This window comes from Myodes glareolus, chromosome 18 (genome assembly GCF_982192425.1).
Source record: "Myodes glareolus chromosome 18, mMyoGla1.1, whole genome shotgun sequence".
NCBI classification, from domain to species: Eukaryota; Metazoa; Chordata; class Mammalia; order Rodentia; family Cricetidae; genus Myodes; species Myodes glareolus.
This window is the reverse complement of record NC_142043.1, coordinates 21,440,949-21,461,003: the sequence shown is the minus strand read 5'-3', so window position 1 is coordinate 21,461,003 and position 20,055 is coordinate 21,440,949. Positions and strand designations below refer to the sequence as shown.

The window sequence follows — 20,055 nt, the reverse complement described above, 5'->3', positions numbered from 1 at the left end:
TAACATTTGAAAATGAACATAAAAGGAATTTTAGCCTGTTGAGCTCATGTGATCGGCAGAAGGAAGAAGTAGGAGAGCCAGAAGCTCAAGCTGCAAATCATTTTCCTCCATTTCATCTGCAAAGTTTTTAATTTATAATATAGCAGTTAAATAAATATAAGGTATTAATAATAATACATGTCTATACATACATTAAGCTTAAAAATCAGTTATGATCTTGATGCAAAAATACCAAATAAAATACTGGCAAATCGAATCCAAGAACACATCAGAACCATCGTCCATCATGATCAAGTCGGCTTCATCCCAGAGATGCAGGGATGGTTCAACATACGAAAATCTGTCAACATAATCCACCATATAAACAAACTGAAAAGTAAGATCTGCATGACCATCTCATTAGATGCTGAAAAAGCTTTCGACAAAATACAACATTCCACAAGAACATGTGCTCAACTATATTCACAGCAGCATTGTTTGTGATAGCCAGAACCTGGAAACAACCTAAATGTCCCTTGAACGAAGAATGGATAAGGAAGATGTGGTATATTTACACAATGGAGTACTACACAGCAGAAAAGAATAACAACATCTTGAATTTTGCAGGAAATGGATGGAGCTAGAAAACATTATTTTGAGTGAGGTAATCCAGACACAGAAAGACAATTATCACATGTACTCACTCATAGGTGTTTTTTTGTTTTTCTTTTTTTGTTTGTTTGTTTTTTTTTTTTTTTTTTTTTTTTGCGGGTGCTTCGCAGTTTATTAGAGGGGGTGTGCACAGGCCTGGGGAAGTCATTGTGCAGGGGGGGGGCTTATAGGTGGTTTTTAAACATAAAGCAAAGAGAACCAGCCTACAAACCACAATCCCAGAGAACTTAGACAACAATGAGGATCCTAAGAGAGACTTACATAGATCTAATCTACATGGGAAGTAGAAAAAGACAAGATCTCCTGAGTAAATTGGGAGCATGGGGACCTTGGGGGAGGATTGAAATGGGGAAGGGAGAGGCAGGCAGGGGAGCAGAGAAAAATGTAGAGCTCAATAAAAATCATTAAAAAATCAGTTATGATCATGCTAGCTGTATCCCTGTGGCTCCCACCCCACCTCACCCCACATGCATGTGACATGCTTCAGCATCTGAGGGTTCCAGTGGCAGCTCTCTGATTGGCCAAGTCGTCACCATGCTCCAGCCATTGTGTGGCCACATTTCCTGTGTCTCATATCTATTTATGCACCAGTGTTCCGTTACTATAAGCAATATAGTTTGCTGTAGTAGCTGTATGACAAATACCACGGGAACATCTCCTCACTTCATTCATAGTCTTTGTCAGTAGCATCATAGTTTTTTTGTTGCCTTTTCCCCTACATATTAATTTTAAAATGGTATATTCCATGCTTTAAATTACACCTTGTGATCTATAGTAAATATGAAAATGGATTTGAGAGGAATTGGAGCCATTAGCATTTTGAATGCTCCATTGTCAACTTTTGAATTACTTTCTGATTCTTTAGTATCTGTCAATGACGCCTAAAGTGTTTTCTTTCCATAAGTGTGTAGCTACTGTTATATACATAATGTTTCTGATGCTGGCCTAAATGCTGGCTTTTATTTTTTTATCATTCCTGCATAGTTTTCCTGTCTAAAACTGAAGTTAGGTTTTTTTTTTGTTCTCTAGTATTGTTATTTATATCTAGCTTTTTCTCTGCTATGATCTATATCCTTCTAAGGTAATATGTAATGTGTTCATATTTTGTGAGGCTTTAATTTAATTTTATCACATTTTTTCTTTATATTCATTAATTATTTAGAGGTAAATTAAAATTTGTAAAAGTATGGAAAATAGATTGCTGATAATAGTTTCTTTTTAAAAAAAGATTACTGATAGCATTTTCTTTTTGAAAAAGGGTTTATTTTATTATCTTAAATTGTGCGTATCTGTGCATGTCTGTGTGTAGGTATATGCACAGGAGTACAGAGACCATAGGCATTAGATCTGTAAGATCTTGACTTATAGCAAATTGTGACGTGTCTAACAGAAATGGCTTCTTAAGTTGGACTCGGATCTTCCACAAGAGCAATATATGTATGCTCTTGGCCACTGAACCATTTCTCTAGCCTAGATTATATATATTTTATTTCCTGGCTAGATATGGTGGTATACACCTTTAATCCAAGCATTCAAGAGGCAGAGACCGGCAGTGATCCATAAATTCAAGGCCATCCTGGTATATCTGCACGCCAGGTCAGCAAGGTCTTCCATTGCTTTTCTGATGACTTTCACCTATTTGCTTTCATACTTACCCCAGAATGCCCCCATTGAAAGCTCAACTCTTCAACCTTTTTAAATGAGAATCTGTCAACATCCTTTTGATTCTGTCTACTTTTACTTTATATAAAATTACTTAATTAGCCTTGTATATAGAATTCATTCATTTTCCTGATTGTTTGACTTCTATTATTATGATTTAAATGTCTTTATCCCTAGTAATGAAGTTTGCATTAAAATCATTTTTTCTGATATGAGAACATTTACAGTATTCTTCCTGTGATGAAGCGTATTAGTTTAATCTTGTGAACGTTTACTCTTTCTCTACATCTTGACTTTTCCATCATTTAGTGCTCTACCATCTGCTTCTTTATTTTGTGGGGTGTTTAGGGAAAGGCATTCATTTTGATTTCTGACAGATTTAGAATTATTTTTATTATCTTATTTTCTCCTTTTAAATTTTATTTTTCTACTTTTCTAGTTTTATTGTTAGTTTTAATAAAGTTTTTCTTATTTCATTTCCATTCCTGGATATTCTGATAATTAAAACATTTTTGCAGCATTGGTGGGTGTAACATGAGTGGGGCCTCCCGCACCAGGTGGGTAATTTAATGTTTAATATTTTATTAACAGCAAACTTAAAGTCAATAACTACCTGTACATGCTCATGGGAGGGTCCAGTGGGGCTCTCTTACACATTACATCCATTAACACCCTCCTTACTTAAATAAGTTATGTGATGTTTTTATTATATTGATTCTTTTTCATTAATATTATTTTCTATTAAATACATCACACTGACTCCTCATTTTCTGACACTCACTGTTTTCATACCTCTTAGATCTTCGTTCTGGAGTGTTTCTTGAAAAAACACTCACTAGAAGCGGTGGCACAGAGTACCCTTAGCCTGAGGTGCATGTTCTTTCGTATTTTACCTTGCTAATCCAGAACAACTTTGAACACATTCCTCATCTGATGACAGGCCTGCGTTTGGCTCTCTTTAGGTCCTTTGGTTAAGGAGACACCAGTATTTATCATGAGCTAAGCTTTATGCTTCAGCTCCTCCTCCTATGTGCATCCTGTCATTTCCAGATGTACAGAGATGAAGTAAGCCTACATAATGTCTCCCAAACAGTTTCTAGAAAGAGGTACATATGTGATCTGTCACTGTTTCCACCATTTTAGAACAGTTGCACACAAAGTTTTAATATTAAAAATAGGCAATTATAAATTAGAAAAGCATATATTTGCTAAGCATGAGAAGAATCAATTCTCAGGAGCGTTTATCCCAAGAAGGAAACCACGACCAGGGCAGAGCTCCATTGCATCCTGAAATGGACCTTGCATCCTTAGGTCCTTCGGGTTTGAGAAAATAACCATCAGGAACATAGAGGGTCAAGCTGAAGGGAGCTGAGGCTGGAAAACACTGAGGAAGGAAAGATGGCAGAGCAGAGATGGGAAGCTGAGTCATGAGAAGTAATAGAAGCAAGGGAAACGAGATGTAATGTGAGGGATGGGGACAGAAGGAGCTCGTATCCAAGTGAGGAAGTCATTGTGGGAACAGAGAGGATTTCAGTACAGAGAGGATAGCAGGCATGAGATGAAGAGAGTTGTTAGTAAGGGTTGAATAAGGAAGACCTTGTAATCAGAAGTCCCATGACAAGACAGCATGAGGGCAGTGAGTCTTCCCCACAGGCTACTTTCTTCTCAGCTGTCAATCTCGAGCGCTCATCTTGGTGCTGCCGTTAACTGATAGTGAGAGTGTTAGCTATTTAGCAATTTCCGTGTGCCTTATTTTATGCTTATTGGTTTAGTCATTCATTTGTTGACTACCATGCAGATATTGTAACTGAAAGTGAATATCCCAGGACATAACAAAACAGACATGATCCTGAGCTCTACGGAATCATATGTATTTTCTTCTCTATTATTATTGCCACACCCAGCTACTGTTTCTCTACTGTGTTCTATCACTTTCTAAGACTATTCTGTATCTTTCCCCAGTAACAAGCAATTATCATCCTGTGGGGTCCATGTTGTTCCATTTGGAATACAAATTCAATTGAGTCATCAATGTCTGATTAATTACATAAATATACCTTACAACTGCAGATTTAAAGTTACAAATGATTGATTTTTATTGGGCCTCTCTAATTTTATAAGAAAATACTTAAAACTTAATCTGACATGAAGCTTGAAATCAACCACATCACTAAGTTAAAAATTAAAGAAATCAGCTTTCAAATTTGACAAATTGACATCAGAATGAGCATAGATGTGAGGAATAGCTGGTCTAAACAGGTGTTGAATAAAATGTAGAATTCACTAAATTAAATCTCATAACTTTGAAAAGTCCAACAAAAGTACCTTGCTGGTGTCTGACACTAAGAAACGTGGGAATAATGCCTTACCCGTAATAGTTACAGATTTGCCCTCTAGTGAAGCCGGGCAGATCTGACAGTCTGTGCAGAATCAGGATACCCTGATGAGAACAACTCAATAACAATTAGTGAAAAAGGAGACCATGAATGTGAAGGGGAGTGGGGAGGGTTGTGTGGGAGAGTTTGGATGGAGGAAAGGGAAGGGAGAAATGATATATTTAAATTACAGTCTCAAAACTAAGCAAAACAAAGCAAACAAAAGGAAAGGAAAGGAGGGGGAGGGAGAGAGGGGGAGGAAGGAAGGATGGAAGGAAGGAAGGAAGGAAGGAAGGAAGGAAGGAAGGAAGGAAGGAAGGAAGGACGGACGGACGGACGGACGGAAGGAAGGACGGACGGACGGACGGACGGACGGAAGGACGGACGGACGGACGGACGGACGGAAGGAAGGAAGGAAGGAAGGAAGGAAGGAAGGAAGGAAGACAGTTATTGCTAGAGCCTGACTATACAATATATGTTTTCACTACTTAGGGTCTGAAAATTTCATGAAAAATGCAACTAGTCTAATAATTCTGGCCTTATTAAAAATGAGCAGTGTAAAGTATGGCACAGTCTACCCCAGGAACGACAGCACAACTTGAGGCAGAGTACTCAAAACTGTAAACACTAAACAAGAGCAAAGACAAAAATCTGGCAGAAAGAATTTATAAGCAACAACAACAACAAAAAAAAATGGTAATTTGAGGTTCACCAAACACTGGAAGAGAAGGGAAACACAAGATAAGTGCCGCATGAACCCCACTGTGGTCTGAGGGTACTTTCCAGTGTGGGGGCATGGGAAATAGCACCTGAGCAGGGAGCCCTGGTTTTATGGGGCTGAAGAAATGCCTGTTCAGTTCAGGAACTGATAGAGGAAGCGGGAGCTGGCAAGTGAAGAGTTTCAGAATTTGCCTTAGATTTCCTTTGGCTAGTGAGTTTGTCATGCGGAGGGAATGTTTTCCATAAACCAAACACATGCACTCACTAAAGAGCAGAAGTGCAAGCAGAGGCTCGGAGCCCTGCTGGGTGCTGGGGAGACAGATGGAGCTCAGGTCCACAAAGACAGGCAGGCTGAGATAAGGCCTCTGTTGTTCTCTAGGAAACTTAAAAGAGTTGGGAACTGGGGCAAGTCAGTCCTAAAGTTCTTGTTTTCCAAGTAAGAGGAGCTGAGTTCAAACACCAACACCTTTGTTAAACTCTGGGTGTTGAAAGGGACATGGTGACACTGTCATGCCTATGTCATGGGACCCCAAACAAGGCCATCACTAGCTGGTATCCGATGCAAACACACTGGAGCTTATGGATTCAAATTAGCTAACAGGGACTGTAATCCATCACTCCGACACAGCGGGTGGAGAAGAATGGCAATGGGCTTTCAGGATAATGGGTTTTTAAAGGGCAAAACCACAAGCAGGGTGGTACAAGCCATGGCAATTTAGGAGTGGGTAAAAGTATACAACTTTTGAATTTGTTAGTTGGGGTATATGTCAAAACAGTGATAAATCAGGTACCTACAAGGAAATCTGAAGTAAGTAGATGTAAACAGATGTTTGGACACCCTAATGGGTCACTTTGACCAGGACTGGCACAGATTCTTGGGAACGTTTATGACGTTGCTGGCCTGCATTCACCCCTATTTAGGTCCTATCTAAAATGAAGTTTGTTCTGCTCCTTTAACACATGCTTTTAGTCCCAGCCTCAACTTCATAGCAAGTGTTAGTTCCAGACAAGACCAGTCTAAAAAGGGAGAGCCAATCTTTTAAAACAAATGCATTAACAGCCACAACAAGCTGGCCATAGTGTCACACATTTGCAAGCCTAGCTCTGCTGAGGCTGAGGCAAGAAAATCCCAGAAGCTTTCTGGTTAGCCAGCCTGGCCTACTTAATGTGTTCTGGCCCTGTGAGAGACCCTGTCTTAGAAAGTGTCAAATCCATACTTCCCTCCCTGGTGTGTGTGTGTGTGTGTGTGTGTGTGTGTGTGTGTGTAACTATTGCACTTTCATGTGTGTGAGAGCAGGGGAGTGATTAAGGAAATGTTCGAAGACAACTTCAGGGATGTGTCTGCTGGTCACCACCCAGTTTGACACAGGGTATTTTGGGCACTGTGGTCCCACATTCTTTGTGTCCTTTGGGCACTGTGGTCCCACATTCTTTGTGAGTAGGGACTAATGAAGTTTCACTCCTGTGTTGTGCTTGCACAATTCTGAAAAGGGTAAGACGTATCATGTGAAGAAGAATTCAGTAACTCAGAATGCATATTTCAATCATCAAAGTAGGAAAACCCACGATCCAAGTACTAAGAGTAGAACAACTGTGAGGGAATACAATTTAGACTTTAAGCAAAAAGAGATGTGGAAGAATAATTGGGAAGGGCAAATGAAGCTTAATGGGCAGTAGTAGACTTTCCTCATGCCTCCAGTTTTCTCAGTAATTGTGACAGAACCAAATACCTAGGAGTGGGGTATAGCCCAGTGGTGGAATGCTCGACTACCACATATAAGACCCTAGGGTTAATTCCCAACATTGCAAGGGAAACAAAATAGTTAAGGGGGGGTGGACATAAATACAAATCATTAATATTCATAGCATGAGATGAGAAAAATTAATAATTGAGATATATACATATATAGGTAATATTATAAAAAATACTTGATGGCAGTTTATAAATAGATATATGACAGTAATATTATAAAAAATACTTGATAGTGTTTACAAATCCAGTTAAGAGAATAGATATGAGTGCAGCTAAGTCTGTCTCACGGCCTTGTGTATGAGTGGATACTACATAGTTCTTTTGCTTTGATATTTCCTAGAACGCACATGCACGCACGCACACACACACACACACACACACACACACACACACACAAATGTGCACATGTTCATTCAGAGCAAATCACACAAAGGGACAGATAGATGCCCCAGGCTGGAGAGAGCAGCAAATGCTAATGTCCCAGACTATTTGAAAGGTCAGAGCTTTTGTGTGGTTGGAGGTAGAATGGGTTCCCTTTCTTTATGGGAATTGACTGTGTGTGCCATCAGACATGTCTGGCTAATCTAGATGAAGATGGGGAGAAGGGCTAGAGAGCCGGAGATAAAGGATAGGAGACTACATTAACACTAAATACAAAATTGCATTAACATTCAATGTGTAATTCCTGATGAAGTTGAAAGAAATCAAATGTTCATCTCAGTGGATACCCCTGCCTAATAAATATGGTTATCAAAGAAGTATACATACAAGTCTAACACACATTTGTGATTAAGTGAAATCTGACAGTTAGACTTGGATCACACTGATAATCCCAGAATTCAACGCTTGGGAAGCTGACGTTGGACAGTTATCAAGAGTGTAAGGCTGACCTGGGCTTCACATAGTGACATCTTGCTCATTCTGGTTTATAGTGTGAATCCTTGCCTCAAAAACAATAAATTAAAAAAAAACAGCATCTTATCCTATTGGGAAATAGTGTTTCTTACTCTGAGTCTAAGTGTTAATGTGAAATAATTCTAATAGTACGCGGTAGTTCAGCATGGAGCAGTTCCTCCCTGGAACCACACACACCACTGCTTCGCAGCAGTATTCAGACTCCCCTAGCCATTGTCATATATAGACAGGGAATCAATGAAAGCTGTGGAGATGGGAAGTGAATTAGAACTTTTTGCTTCTGTGTTTATAAATGCAGAAGACACAAGAGAATCAGAAAAATCAGCTGATATAATTAATATATCAGTTTTAGCAAAATCATTGCTGCAAGGTCAGTATACAAAAAGGAGTTGTATCTTCATGTGCTAGTTGCAAACATTGGGGGAATAGAATTCATAATGCATTACTACATATAATACTATGTAACATAAAATGCCTAGAAATGAATATAAGATTTAGGAACAACCTAATAAACAGAGTGAAAGACTATAGCTCTGAAGACTTCTTATTCCTCTGTGTTAACAACATATATGTGAATATGTGAAGGTGAGATTCACTGCATACTAAAAGGCCATTGTGTCTGAAGATTGGTCTATTTGAAAGGCTTAAATCTAAACTGATCTGAGTACATCCGCTCGTTATTCTGAACTGACTTTCTTAGAAACTTTAAGGAGGCATGTTTATATGTGTGGTTTATCAAACCTCTTTCCACATGTTATATCTTCTGGAATTTATCAGCCAGATGCCTGGGTGTGGCATGCTGATATTGATCAGCAGGTTCCTATTCCTATCTCCCATATATGATTAAGATATAGATATGATTATGATATAGACGCATTATAAACATAATGTAGGACTTAGGTAATTCTACTTATTGAATTTTCACAACATTGTAAACAGTATTGTGGACATATGTCTAGGACAAGCTTAACTGTTTCCAATGCCTTGTGTTAACTGCTCTCTGAATTTTATCATGAAGTCACAATGAACCTTGGTCTTTCATTGATTCATATTTCTGTAATCCTTTGGAGAGATGCAAGAAAAGTTTCGCGTGTAAGTGTTGCTTCTACGGATTAGGTATCTGTTATAATGGATTAATTTAGGTATTTCCTATATATTCTATATGACCTTTAGTATAAACATGTTGCAAACTTACAAATAGAACTATTTTTTCTTCACTATGTGTCTTAAAGCTCCGTAACTTCTGAGAGGAGATCATAGTTCCTGTCTTTTTTCTTTAATCTGTCACAAATGTTTGCCTAAGCCTTTTTGCACTGGAATAATGCAACAAAAATCTGTCACGTAAAGTTATACATTAGATTTTCTTATATGGCCCATTAGTGTTTTTTTTTATCTCTAGGGAACAAAATGGGTTCTCACTTACATTATGGACAGTGAGTTTAGGATGTTTCACTTTTACTTTTGTCTGTCATAAAAATTAATGTTTGGAGTTGTTCTCTCAATTGTACACTCATTGTTATTTCTTTTATGTATTTAATGATTCTTAAAACTATGGATAGTATCTTAGAGTTTAATTCAGAACATTATTTTCCTAAAAGTTACATAAAATCACCCAATCAATACTGATGACATTTTCCATTTGATTGTGTACAGATTTTCTGCTAGTCCTGTCATTTTATGGTTACTTATCACATGCCAAATTTCATGTATATGCACACATATATACTTGTGTTCACACACACACTATCTTACAGGAGGACAAAGCATTATAACACCGAGCTTCATGAAGTTCTCAAGGCTCTGATACGTTCCAGGCTGGCCTTGTTCCTGCCCATGGTTCTAAGGCCATCAGCCACAGGAGGAATAGGCCTTTCTCGCTGTTGATTCTCCATGTGCTTACTTATTTGTGTGCTACTGATTTTCAGAGGGTTTTTTTTTAACTACACTGAAAGCGCAAATTAGATTAGTCATTTTCCATAATACTGAAACATTTTTGGAATATTTTCTAATTGATTTAGTAAATAAAACTAGTATATAATTGCTTAGACAGGAATTCCAGGGGAAAAAAATTAGGAATTTCTAAAATAACACTATATAGTTATATGCCCACTAGCAAAATCTAGGAAAGATACAAGGCTGTTTATTTTAAGTTAAGATGTTATGAAACTCATTCTGAAAATGTGCACCAGTGTTTGGAGTACATGCATCAGCGCTCACATCTGATGGTATGATTTCCATCATCTCCCAAGTAAATTCATACAATACCAACAGTTTACCAAATATTTCTCCTTTATGAAAAACCAATGCCATGAAGCCTCTCTTTCTGAATTCCACACTCAGATATTTTACAGAAATGAATTTTTGCAGTGCATGGTCATTTTCCCTAGTTTCTTCCACATAGGATGCTTTTGAATTCGTTTGTATTTTAACATCAATCAGTTGTTCATACTTTTTTTTTGTAGTTTCAATACACTGTTGTGGGTCCACCTCATTTAATTTACCTTCAGATGGTGGTCATTTGAGTTGCTTCCACTTAAGGGTTTTTGTTTTTTGTTTTTCTAATATGTCTTTAAATACTCATGTATGACTTTGTTTGAATACATTCTCATCTATCTTGAGTGTATTTCTAAGAATGAAATTGATTGGTCTTATGATGACTCTAACTTTTAAGTGGAATTTTTAATTCATATGAAACCTCACATATAACTAAATGACAAAGTGTTGTTTCCAAAGTATACTTCCATCGTTGAACATTCCCACTATCAGTGTTAAATGTAAAAGTTTCTCCAGATTTCCATCAGTGCTTCCTGGTGCCCGTTTTGATTTTTAACTTTCCTCTTGATGTGACCTGAAATCTAGAAATAGTTTCATAAACAGGATTTTTTTTTAAAACACTAAGCTATTTTTGACATCTCCACTTTGCAGTATTCAGATTGTATTGAAATTCTTCTGAGTCAGAAATTTCTCAAGAATGGATTTTACTTTTAAAATATTCAAAGCACGTGAAGTTGTATTTACTCTATAAAGACTCTTCAGTTTTTTATTGGAATTATAGAGATAGATATTAATTTGTATAGATTACAAAACAACCTCCATTAAATGTAAGTTCCTTGCTGTCTAATATGCTTGAGTAGTTTCCCAAAGACACACTTATTATACAATGTTTTTATCAACAATTAAAATTATTTCTCATTGGTGAAGAGCTTTAGCTGTTTTTCCAGAGGACCCAGGTTTGATTCCCAGCACCCACGTAAGCTGAAAACAATCTGTAACTTCAGTTTCAGGGAACCCAATGCCCTCTTCTGTATTCTGAGGGCACTAGGCATGAAAATGCATAACATCCTGCAGGCAAACATACATACACAAAAGATAATTTTCCATGAATATAACATTCATTTTTGTCACATATCTGTTATACCAAAGCACAACGCCATGCTTCATAGGACTATTCTTTATTCAGTGTGTACAAGATGGTTTTCTTAATGATGTAAATTTTTGCTAGTATGTAAACAAACAGACCACTCAGGAAGCCAACAAGCCTGATTTTCCATCATCTATCAACCAACCATCAATATATCTTTGCTGTCTGATACCCAAAATTCCTCATCTATAGATAGATCCACTGTTGTTGTCACCACAAATTGAAAAGTCACTAACAAAGCAAAATTAGAGCCTCCACCAGTCAATTGCTAGAAATTAAACCAAATTTAACCCAAAGTGAGAATGAAAGTCAAAGTTGTTTAAAGGAAAACTGAAGATGCTATTCTGTCTCAGCACTAGATGGGGAGATTAAGGGAAGACAAGGCTGAGGTGAGCAAACTCATCACATGCCCTTCTTGGACATCACAGCTGATTTAGCCCAAGTATTACATATGGACATCTTTAATCGGAGTTCCACACTTTTTTTTAAATTGATTTTTTATTGAGCTCTACATTTTTCTCTGATCTCCTCCCTGCCTCTCCCCTCCCCTTCAACCCTCTCCCAAGGTCCCTATGATCCCAATTTACTCAGGAGATCTTGTCTTTTTCTACTTCCCATGTAGATTAGATCCATATATGTCTCTCTTTGTGTCCTCATTGTTGTCTAGATTCTCTGGGATTGTGATTTGTGGGCTGGTTTTCTTTGCTTTAAGTTTAAAAAACACCTATGAGTGAGTAAATGTGATAATTGTCTTTCTGGGTCTGGATCACCTCACTCAAAATGATGTTTTCTAGCTCCATTTTTCCTGCAAAATTCAAGATGTCATTATTTTTTTTTCTGCTGTTTAGTACTCGATTATGTAAATGTACCACATTTGCCTTATCCATTCTTCAGTCGAGGGGCATTTAGGTTGTTTTCAGATTCTGGCTGAAACAATGCTGAAAACAATGGTTTTCAGATCTGACAAACAATGCTGCTTTAAACATATTTGAGCACATGTCCTTGTGGTACAATTGAGCATACTTTGGATATATATCCAAAAGTAGAATTACTGGGTCTTGAGGAAGGTTGTTTCCTTATTTTCTGAGAAATTGCCACACTGATATCCAAAGGGGCTGTATGAGTTTGCACTTCCATCAGCAATGCCGAAGTGTTCCCTTTTCCCCACAATCTCTCCAGCATAAGTTATCATTAGTGTTTTGATCTTGGTCATTCTTACAGATGTAAGATGGAATCTCAGAGTTGTTTTGATTTGCATTTCTCTGATGACTAAGGATGTTGAGCATTTTCTTAAGTGTCTTTCAGCCATTTTAGATTCCTCTGTGGAGAGTTCTCTGTTTAGGTCTGTACTCCATTTTTTTTATTGGATTATTTGTTCTTTTGATGACCAATTTCTTGAGTTCTTTGTATACTTTGGAGATGAGACCCTTGTCTGATGTGGGGTTAGTGATTTTTAAAACAAATTTTCAAGGTGAGGATTTCAGATAAAGAAAAGCAGAGGAAAATGCCAATGTTTTAATTAGCTTGTTAAAGAGAAAAACAACAGAATGGCAGCTAGCCTTAAGGATGATCTCAGAAATGTGTAATTATACACACAGGCAGGCTCATGCCCTCATGTGCATACAATCATTGCAGAAAATCAAGAGGATGGCTGGAGTGAGAGAATGGTTGCTGATATGAATTCAGATCTGGAAAACGTGCTCTAGGCCAGTAAGAACCTGATCTTATGTGTTACAGTGGTGACTTTGATAGCCAGTTTTCGCAAATTTATAAAAACAAACCTAACACAAAGTTTAGGTTTGTAAAATGACAAAAGATGAGGAAGATGTATAGAAAACTCCTGTAAGAAAAAAAGTAAAGGCTCTTAAGAAAAGGCGTAAGCAGCTCACATAGATGCAGAGGTACACACATGTTCACAAACGTATGTCCTATATAAACACAGTAACAAAACCATAATATATACACAAAGGACCTGGAAAGGGGAAAAACCCTAACAGACCATTATAAAACCATCTTCAAAAATGTCGTTGAGTTCATTTGTGTTGTTGATCTATTGCTGGGCATGAAGCCTGCCCTTACAGTGGTTTGTATGCCCAGTGAGATTCCCTTGAAGTGGTTTTCAAGCAAAGTTAACATCTGTGTTAGGGACAGGAGGGGAGCTGTGTCCACTCCACCTCTCAGCACTAGGACCCTATTGGGCCCAGTCCTGTGCATCTTTTATGCTTGCTACCATGGTCTCTGTGTCCTTCTGTGTTTCCATGACCTTGTTGACCCAATACCCTCTTTCTGCCTCCTCTTCCACAGGGTTCCCTGAGGCCTGAGGAGAGTGATTTGTGGAAAAAATCCCAGCTTCTTCATTGAAATTATGTTTTCAACTCAATGAACTCAGTCAATTAAATTAACATGTATATGTTCACCTAATTATGTCCATAAAATGGAATTCTATTATTGCTCTCAACTTTCATTAAGGAAATAATTGATCACTTCTCAGCCTTTTGGCTGAAATCAAGTTTTACAAGTTCTGAGCATTCCACGGTCTCAGACTCTCTGCCCATTGTTCATTGCGTGTGTTCTTCTCTAGTTCTCATCTGCAGCAAGAAAACGTCTCTTTGAGCAAGACATTGATCTGAGCTTGGCAGAATGTCCCTAGGAATAATTTTATTCCTATGTTCTTTGAGCATAACAATAGTATTTGATTTTCCCATACGTCCCTGTCTATAATAGTTTCAGGTTCTTGGTCAACTGAGTATGTTGGGGAATTAATTCTGTCTCATGGAGTGGACTTTAAATTGGATCAGATATTGGTTACTCCCACAAGATTTTTGCCACCATTGAACTAGTGCGTCTTGGAGGTCACCATTGTACACAAAAGGGCTTGTAGCTGGAATCATGTACCTTTCTCCTTTGGTAAAGTGCAGAGTAGCCTCCAGTCACATGACCACGAGTCAGTAGGGTGAAGGCTCTAGGTACGCACCAGCTAGACTTCTCCATCTTCAATGACTTTTTGTAATCATTGTCTTCAGCAATAGGGGCTTACCATCCTTTTGTGGAGAGCTACAGAAGCATAGTGAATAAAGTTGAGAAATGGGGCATTGTGTCGTAGAAAGCATATTTCTATTAAAACCTTAAACTTGCATTCATGAATCTGACTGATTATGTTGGTAGGTCAGTAGAACTGAAATTGCCTGACCTCTCTTATGGAACAGCACAGGTGTTCTAAGACGTTTAGAGAGCTATAGATATTTTTATATAAAAATTTCTGTAAGCATCTAAGCAACTACTTCAGATTTCAAGGAGAAATAATTTAAATTTTTTATAGAATTATTTACCATAACTTAAAAATGTAGACCTATCAAATGGTACCACTGCTACTCAAATTTTTGCTCTTCCAAAAACATTTGTCAGCATGGTAAAATATTTCATTGCTATAATCAAATATTCATAAAAAGTTTTGAACCCTCTCAGCTTATCCTAAATATATTTCACAATACAAATATGCTTAGAGGCATTTGATTTAACTTTTATCTTCTCTCTGGCTTAAGGGAAGATGCTTTGAGTTTCACAGTACTTCTGATGGTGAAATGACATTTCATAGTTGATCTTAGCCAAAAGACCAAGGAGTAATGAAATTATAATTTTTAAAAAATAAGTTGATAGCAATAATAGAATTCCATTTTTGGGTATAATAAAGAGAAATCAGATACATGTTCATTCCTTATTATAATTATTTGCCTACACTATACCTTACTATAAAATTGAAAATAATTAAAAAGAGAGACTTGAAAAACCATTGAATATAATGTGTTAAAATACAAATAAACAAAACCAAAAACTAGTGGGTGATTAGGAAGGTGGTTCAGCTGATGAAGTGGCTGACACACAAGCATGATGAGCTTACTTTGATTCTCATCACGTGCATAGGAACCCAGCAAGGCATCTTTTAAATCCCAGAATTTGGGAGGGCAAATCTAGACAGGCAAATCTCCTGAGCTCTCTGGCCAACCAGCCTAGGATAATTGGTGAGCCTCAGACTCCAATGAGAGACCCTCTCAGAAAGCTGAGTAGAGAGTTCCTGAAAAAGTAAATGCAAGGTTGACTCTGTCCTCCATACACCTGCACACACATACACATGAACACACACACATGCGCATGAACACATGCACACACTTATATGTGCGTACATATGTACACACATGAAAACCTACATGTATACACACATAAACATACACATGTGCACACGTGATACATACACATGCACAAATGGACACACACATGTACACATGCATATGCATACTCATGAACATACATATGGACAATGGTAGATGCAATGCTGTTGATTTCTTAGTAATAAGTTTAAGGTGCATAATTTATGATCGAGAAGTTGAACAAGCTTGACAGTTTATATCGATCCACCACAGAATTGGGCAAGTCAAACACAGATAATAGGAAATGGAGATAGCAAGAGTATGCCTAAAGAGGATATAGAATTATAATCCATTCAAATAAATTCATGAGGGCACTGTGATAACACGTATTCAAAGATTTATTGCTGCTGTTGTTATTTTTTATTCAATATTTTTTCTTTTATTGCAAATAGATTATTTTCTCATGCAATATATTCTGATTATAGTTTCCTCTCCTTCTGCTCTTCCCAGTTCCTACCCCACGTCTCCTCCCCTCTGGATTCACTCTTTTTCTCTCATGAGAAAAGAGCAGACTTCTAAGAGATAACAAGCAAAAACGATAAAATAACTATCATATCAGTGTTGGACAAAGCAACCCAGCAGAAAGAGAAGAATTCCAATGGCAGGCACAAGAGTCAAAGACCCACTTATTCTCTGAGTCAGGAGTCCTATAAAAATACTATGCTAAAAGCTGCAATATATGCACAGAGGACCTTGTGCAGACTCATGTCAGCCCCGTGCTTGCTGTTTCGGTTAGAGCTGCTAATATAGACCACATACAAGTCAACGTTTGACCATTCAGATGTATTTCTATCCTCATCAGTGTTTTGAAAAACAAGCTACAAAAGCTGAAATCTGCAAATGGTTTAAAACTTTAAAAGTTTTGTTTGTAACAAGACTGGAGATAATAGCCTCATTGCTGATTGGAGGTGGGCAAAATTCAGTGGTAGAGTACCTGTCTAGCATGTCTGAGGTCCTGAGACTGACCCCGACACCTCAAAATGTCTTCATATTGCTCAATTCTGATGTTGTCCTGTGAAGGTAGTGCAGCTAAAGGTTAAATATTCTAAACAGTTCATATCAAAAGACAGTTTTGTGGGTGGTGGTGGTGCATGACTTTAATCCCAGCACTAGGGAGGCAGAGGCAGGCAGATCTCTGTGAGTTCAAGGCCAACCTGGTCTACAAAAACTATTTCCAGACAGGCTCCAATGCTACAGAGAAACCCTGTCTTGAAAAAAATGTCATTCTCAGTTATTAGTATGCAAGTCCTGTAATTCAAAAGCCCCAATCTTTCTGATCTTTCTGGTCACTCCCTTCCATCTTCCTGAACGCATATTTTAATAGTTTTCCTTTAATTTAAATGACATCATGTAGGTGTACACAAATAAGTTACAAAGCCTCACTGGTTTTATTTTATTATTCATAGAAAGACTAGGATTTGTTATTATTAACATAAAATGTAGGTATTTCTATTAACGATCCCGTGTTACTTATAATGTGGACTTTGTATTGCAAAGTAAGAAGGAAAAAATGAAAGGACTAATATGTGATGGCCGAGATGGTCTTCGTCACACGAAGATTCAGAACATTATGAGTTGTTTACTCTTTCCTAGGGACAGCACTGGAGATATTTCTTTTTGCTGTGTTTAAAAGTCTATAACTTCGAGGCAGGCACTGTGGTGTTTGGTCCACAGCTTTAATCCCAGCACTCGGGAGGCAGAGTCAGGTGGATCTTTGTGAATTTGAGGCCAGCTTGTTGTACTTAGCAAATTCTAGGACAGCATGGGCCACAAAGTTAGACCGTGTCTGAAAAGGAAAAAGAAAAGAAAAGAAAAGAAGGGAGGGAGGAAGGAAGGAAGGAAGGAAGGAAAGAGAGAAAGAAGGAAGGAAGAAAGGAAGGAAAGAAGGAAGGAAGGAAGGAAGAAAAAAGGAAAAGAAGGAAGACATGCCATAACTACTTCTGTGTTTAAATGTCATAGCTCAATCTGTGCCCTGCAATCATCTTAAGAAAAGTAATGGGGCTGTAGGCAGACGTGGTTGGTTCCACAGTTGTGAGCTCTTACTGTTCTCGTCAAGGACCCGACAGGTTCAATTCCCAGCATTCATATGACAGCTAACAGCCATCTGTAACTTCCAGTTCCAGAGCATCTGATGCCCTCTTCTGACTTCCATGGGCTCTTGGTACACACACAGGTCTTCTCTAGCCCTCACTCATGCACATAAAAGGAATATTTTAAGAAAGAAAAGTGATGTAATCTTAAAACTGATATAGTAGGGCTACCACTCAGCTGGCTCTTTCACCTGAAAATAAAAAAAAAAGATGTATCTGGATTACGTCAAAAAAAATAGCTTAGTTTTATAGTTTCAGTTATGCTGACCTGTAATTTATGGATGCATATATGTTTTTACTTTGTAAATATAGTTCATTTACCCCCAAAATGCAAGGCAGACGGATGGGGACGTCAGGAAGAGCCATCATCAAGAGCACCAGTGTCAGTGGAGAGATGTACACACTGGAGCATAATGACGGCAGCCAGTCCGACACTGCTGTGGGGACCGTTGGAGCAGGCGGCAAGAAGCGGAGATCCAGCCTGAGTGCCAAAGTGGTCGCCATCGTCTCTCGAAGAAGCAGAAGCACATCGCAGCTCAGCCAGACGGGTGAGTACAGTGCTCTCCACCTCGCACATGCGCGTTGTGCTGGAGATGCCCGGGTTGCGGTCTTCATGCCAGGACCTGAGACAGGATTGTGCATGCATTCAGTTTTCTCTTTTCTGTGTCTGAAAAATCTGCTAAATACATGGTCTTAATTTTTCTTCTGTGCAGCTCATTGAAGAAGGTATCGTTTGTTAGCCTGTAAAGTGATCGATTATTTTCCTTTAAGTGAAAAATGTAATACTAAAAGCCATGTTTGCAAATATGCAAGGAAATGCAAAGAAGTGTTTGACATCTAAATTGGTTCTCATACAAGAAAAGCAACACAATTCTTTGTTTCAAAATGTTCCATCATGCACTTGTGCGCCTCTGAGGCCATGGATGCCTGTAATATTTTTGTGGCAAAGGTCAGTTGTGCAACTTGAAGGATAGGTTCTGTGAGGATACGATTGAGCTCTGTTTGTTACGGTTTCAGTGCAAGTAGAAACCCAGAGGCAGTATTTCCTTAAGAAAAATGGGTCAGTGGATTCCTGCAAAAGATGTTTGTTTCCAGCATTTTCTATGGCTTGAAATCTTAAAAGAGTTGTATCCTGAGGGTTTGCTTGTATGTGCACACGCCCAAACAAGGGGCATTGATGACTTTTTCATTTCAAAATACAAGAAAGCATGGCTTAAAATTTCACATTTGATTTTTCCATATTGCATAAACCATTCCTATACTCACTCAATATTAAGTCAAAGCAATTGTAAGAGAAATTGTGGAACAATTTAACATGACAGCCTGTTTCTCCTCCTGTAATTGAAATTGTTGCTCCCATTTTTCCTCAGTAACAATAATTGTGGTCACAATATTTACTTACATAAGAAGTTTTCCATGAAATTTTAAAGCTATTTGGCACTCTAGAATATTTACGTTAAACAGCATATTGTTGGGTTGTGTTGACAAATAAATTGGAAGACTTTTTCAGCCATTTAAACATTGAACTAGTGCATGTAACTTATGGGAAGAAGGTCTGAACCTCCCAAGAATATAAAGAACCAGATTGTTTAGCATCCTGGTGGATTAAGTTGCTCTTTTCTGTGTTGTTAAGAATGATCACTTGTCTTCCTTGGTGTTTGATGTCTTAAGAGGAGTAGAGCAAGCAACAGTTCCCCTATGTGTTATTTTCTAGCAACTTTTTTAATGGTACAAAGCCTCTGTGTACTTAGGCTTTGTAGGGTAAAGTGTAGAGAAAGGCTTGACTTTGATTATCAGACTTCACAGTCAAGGTGAAGGGATTGGCTGGTATAAAGGTACTGGCAGCCAAAGTCTGATGGCTTGAGTTCATTCCCCAGTATGTACATGGTGGAAGGATAAGACCAACCATCTGGGTTGTTCTCTGACCTCTACTTGCAGGCTCTGGCATGTGTGCATCTATGTGCATGTGCACAAACACATAGGAACACACAAAAATAAGTAATATTTTTGAGACAGAGTCTCTCTACATAGCCCTGGATGTCCTGGAACTTGCTATATAGAGATCTATATAGTGGATCTAGAGCCATATGGCTCTACTCCCCAAGTGCTGGGATGAACGGCATGCACCACCCACCCAGCTACTACTTTTTTTTTTAAAGAAAAAATGTTATCACTTGGGTTAAGTAGAAATGTTATTTGATGCCATATAAAGAAACCTGTATTTCTTATGTGAAATGCTACAGGTTGGAAATATTCTCATTCT

General features: G+C 38.0%; 1 protein-coding gene across 38 annotated transcripts in view; it reads left to right on the top strand.

Annotated features, from left to right (window-relative positions):
* Rims1 (regulating synaptic membrane exocytosis 1) overlaps positions 1 to 20,055 on the top strand; it is a 483,725-nt gene that overhangs the window by 408,526 nt on the left and 55,144 nt on the right. For 19 of the 38 annotated variants that reach the window (XM_085679426.2, XM_085679425.2, XM_085679424.2 and 16 more), the window contains one exon: positions 18,105 to 18,340. The exons of 12 other annotated variants lie outside the window; for them this stretch is intronic. In XM_085679426.2, the coding sequence (XP_085535552.1) occupies positions 18,105 to 18,340 (236 nt within the window). The remainder of the gene's footprint in view (positions 1 to 18,104; positions 18,341 to 20,055) is intronic. 7 more of the 38 variants (XM_085679423.2, XM_085679434.2, XM_085679436.2 and 4 more) reach the window with 1 other exon arrangement.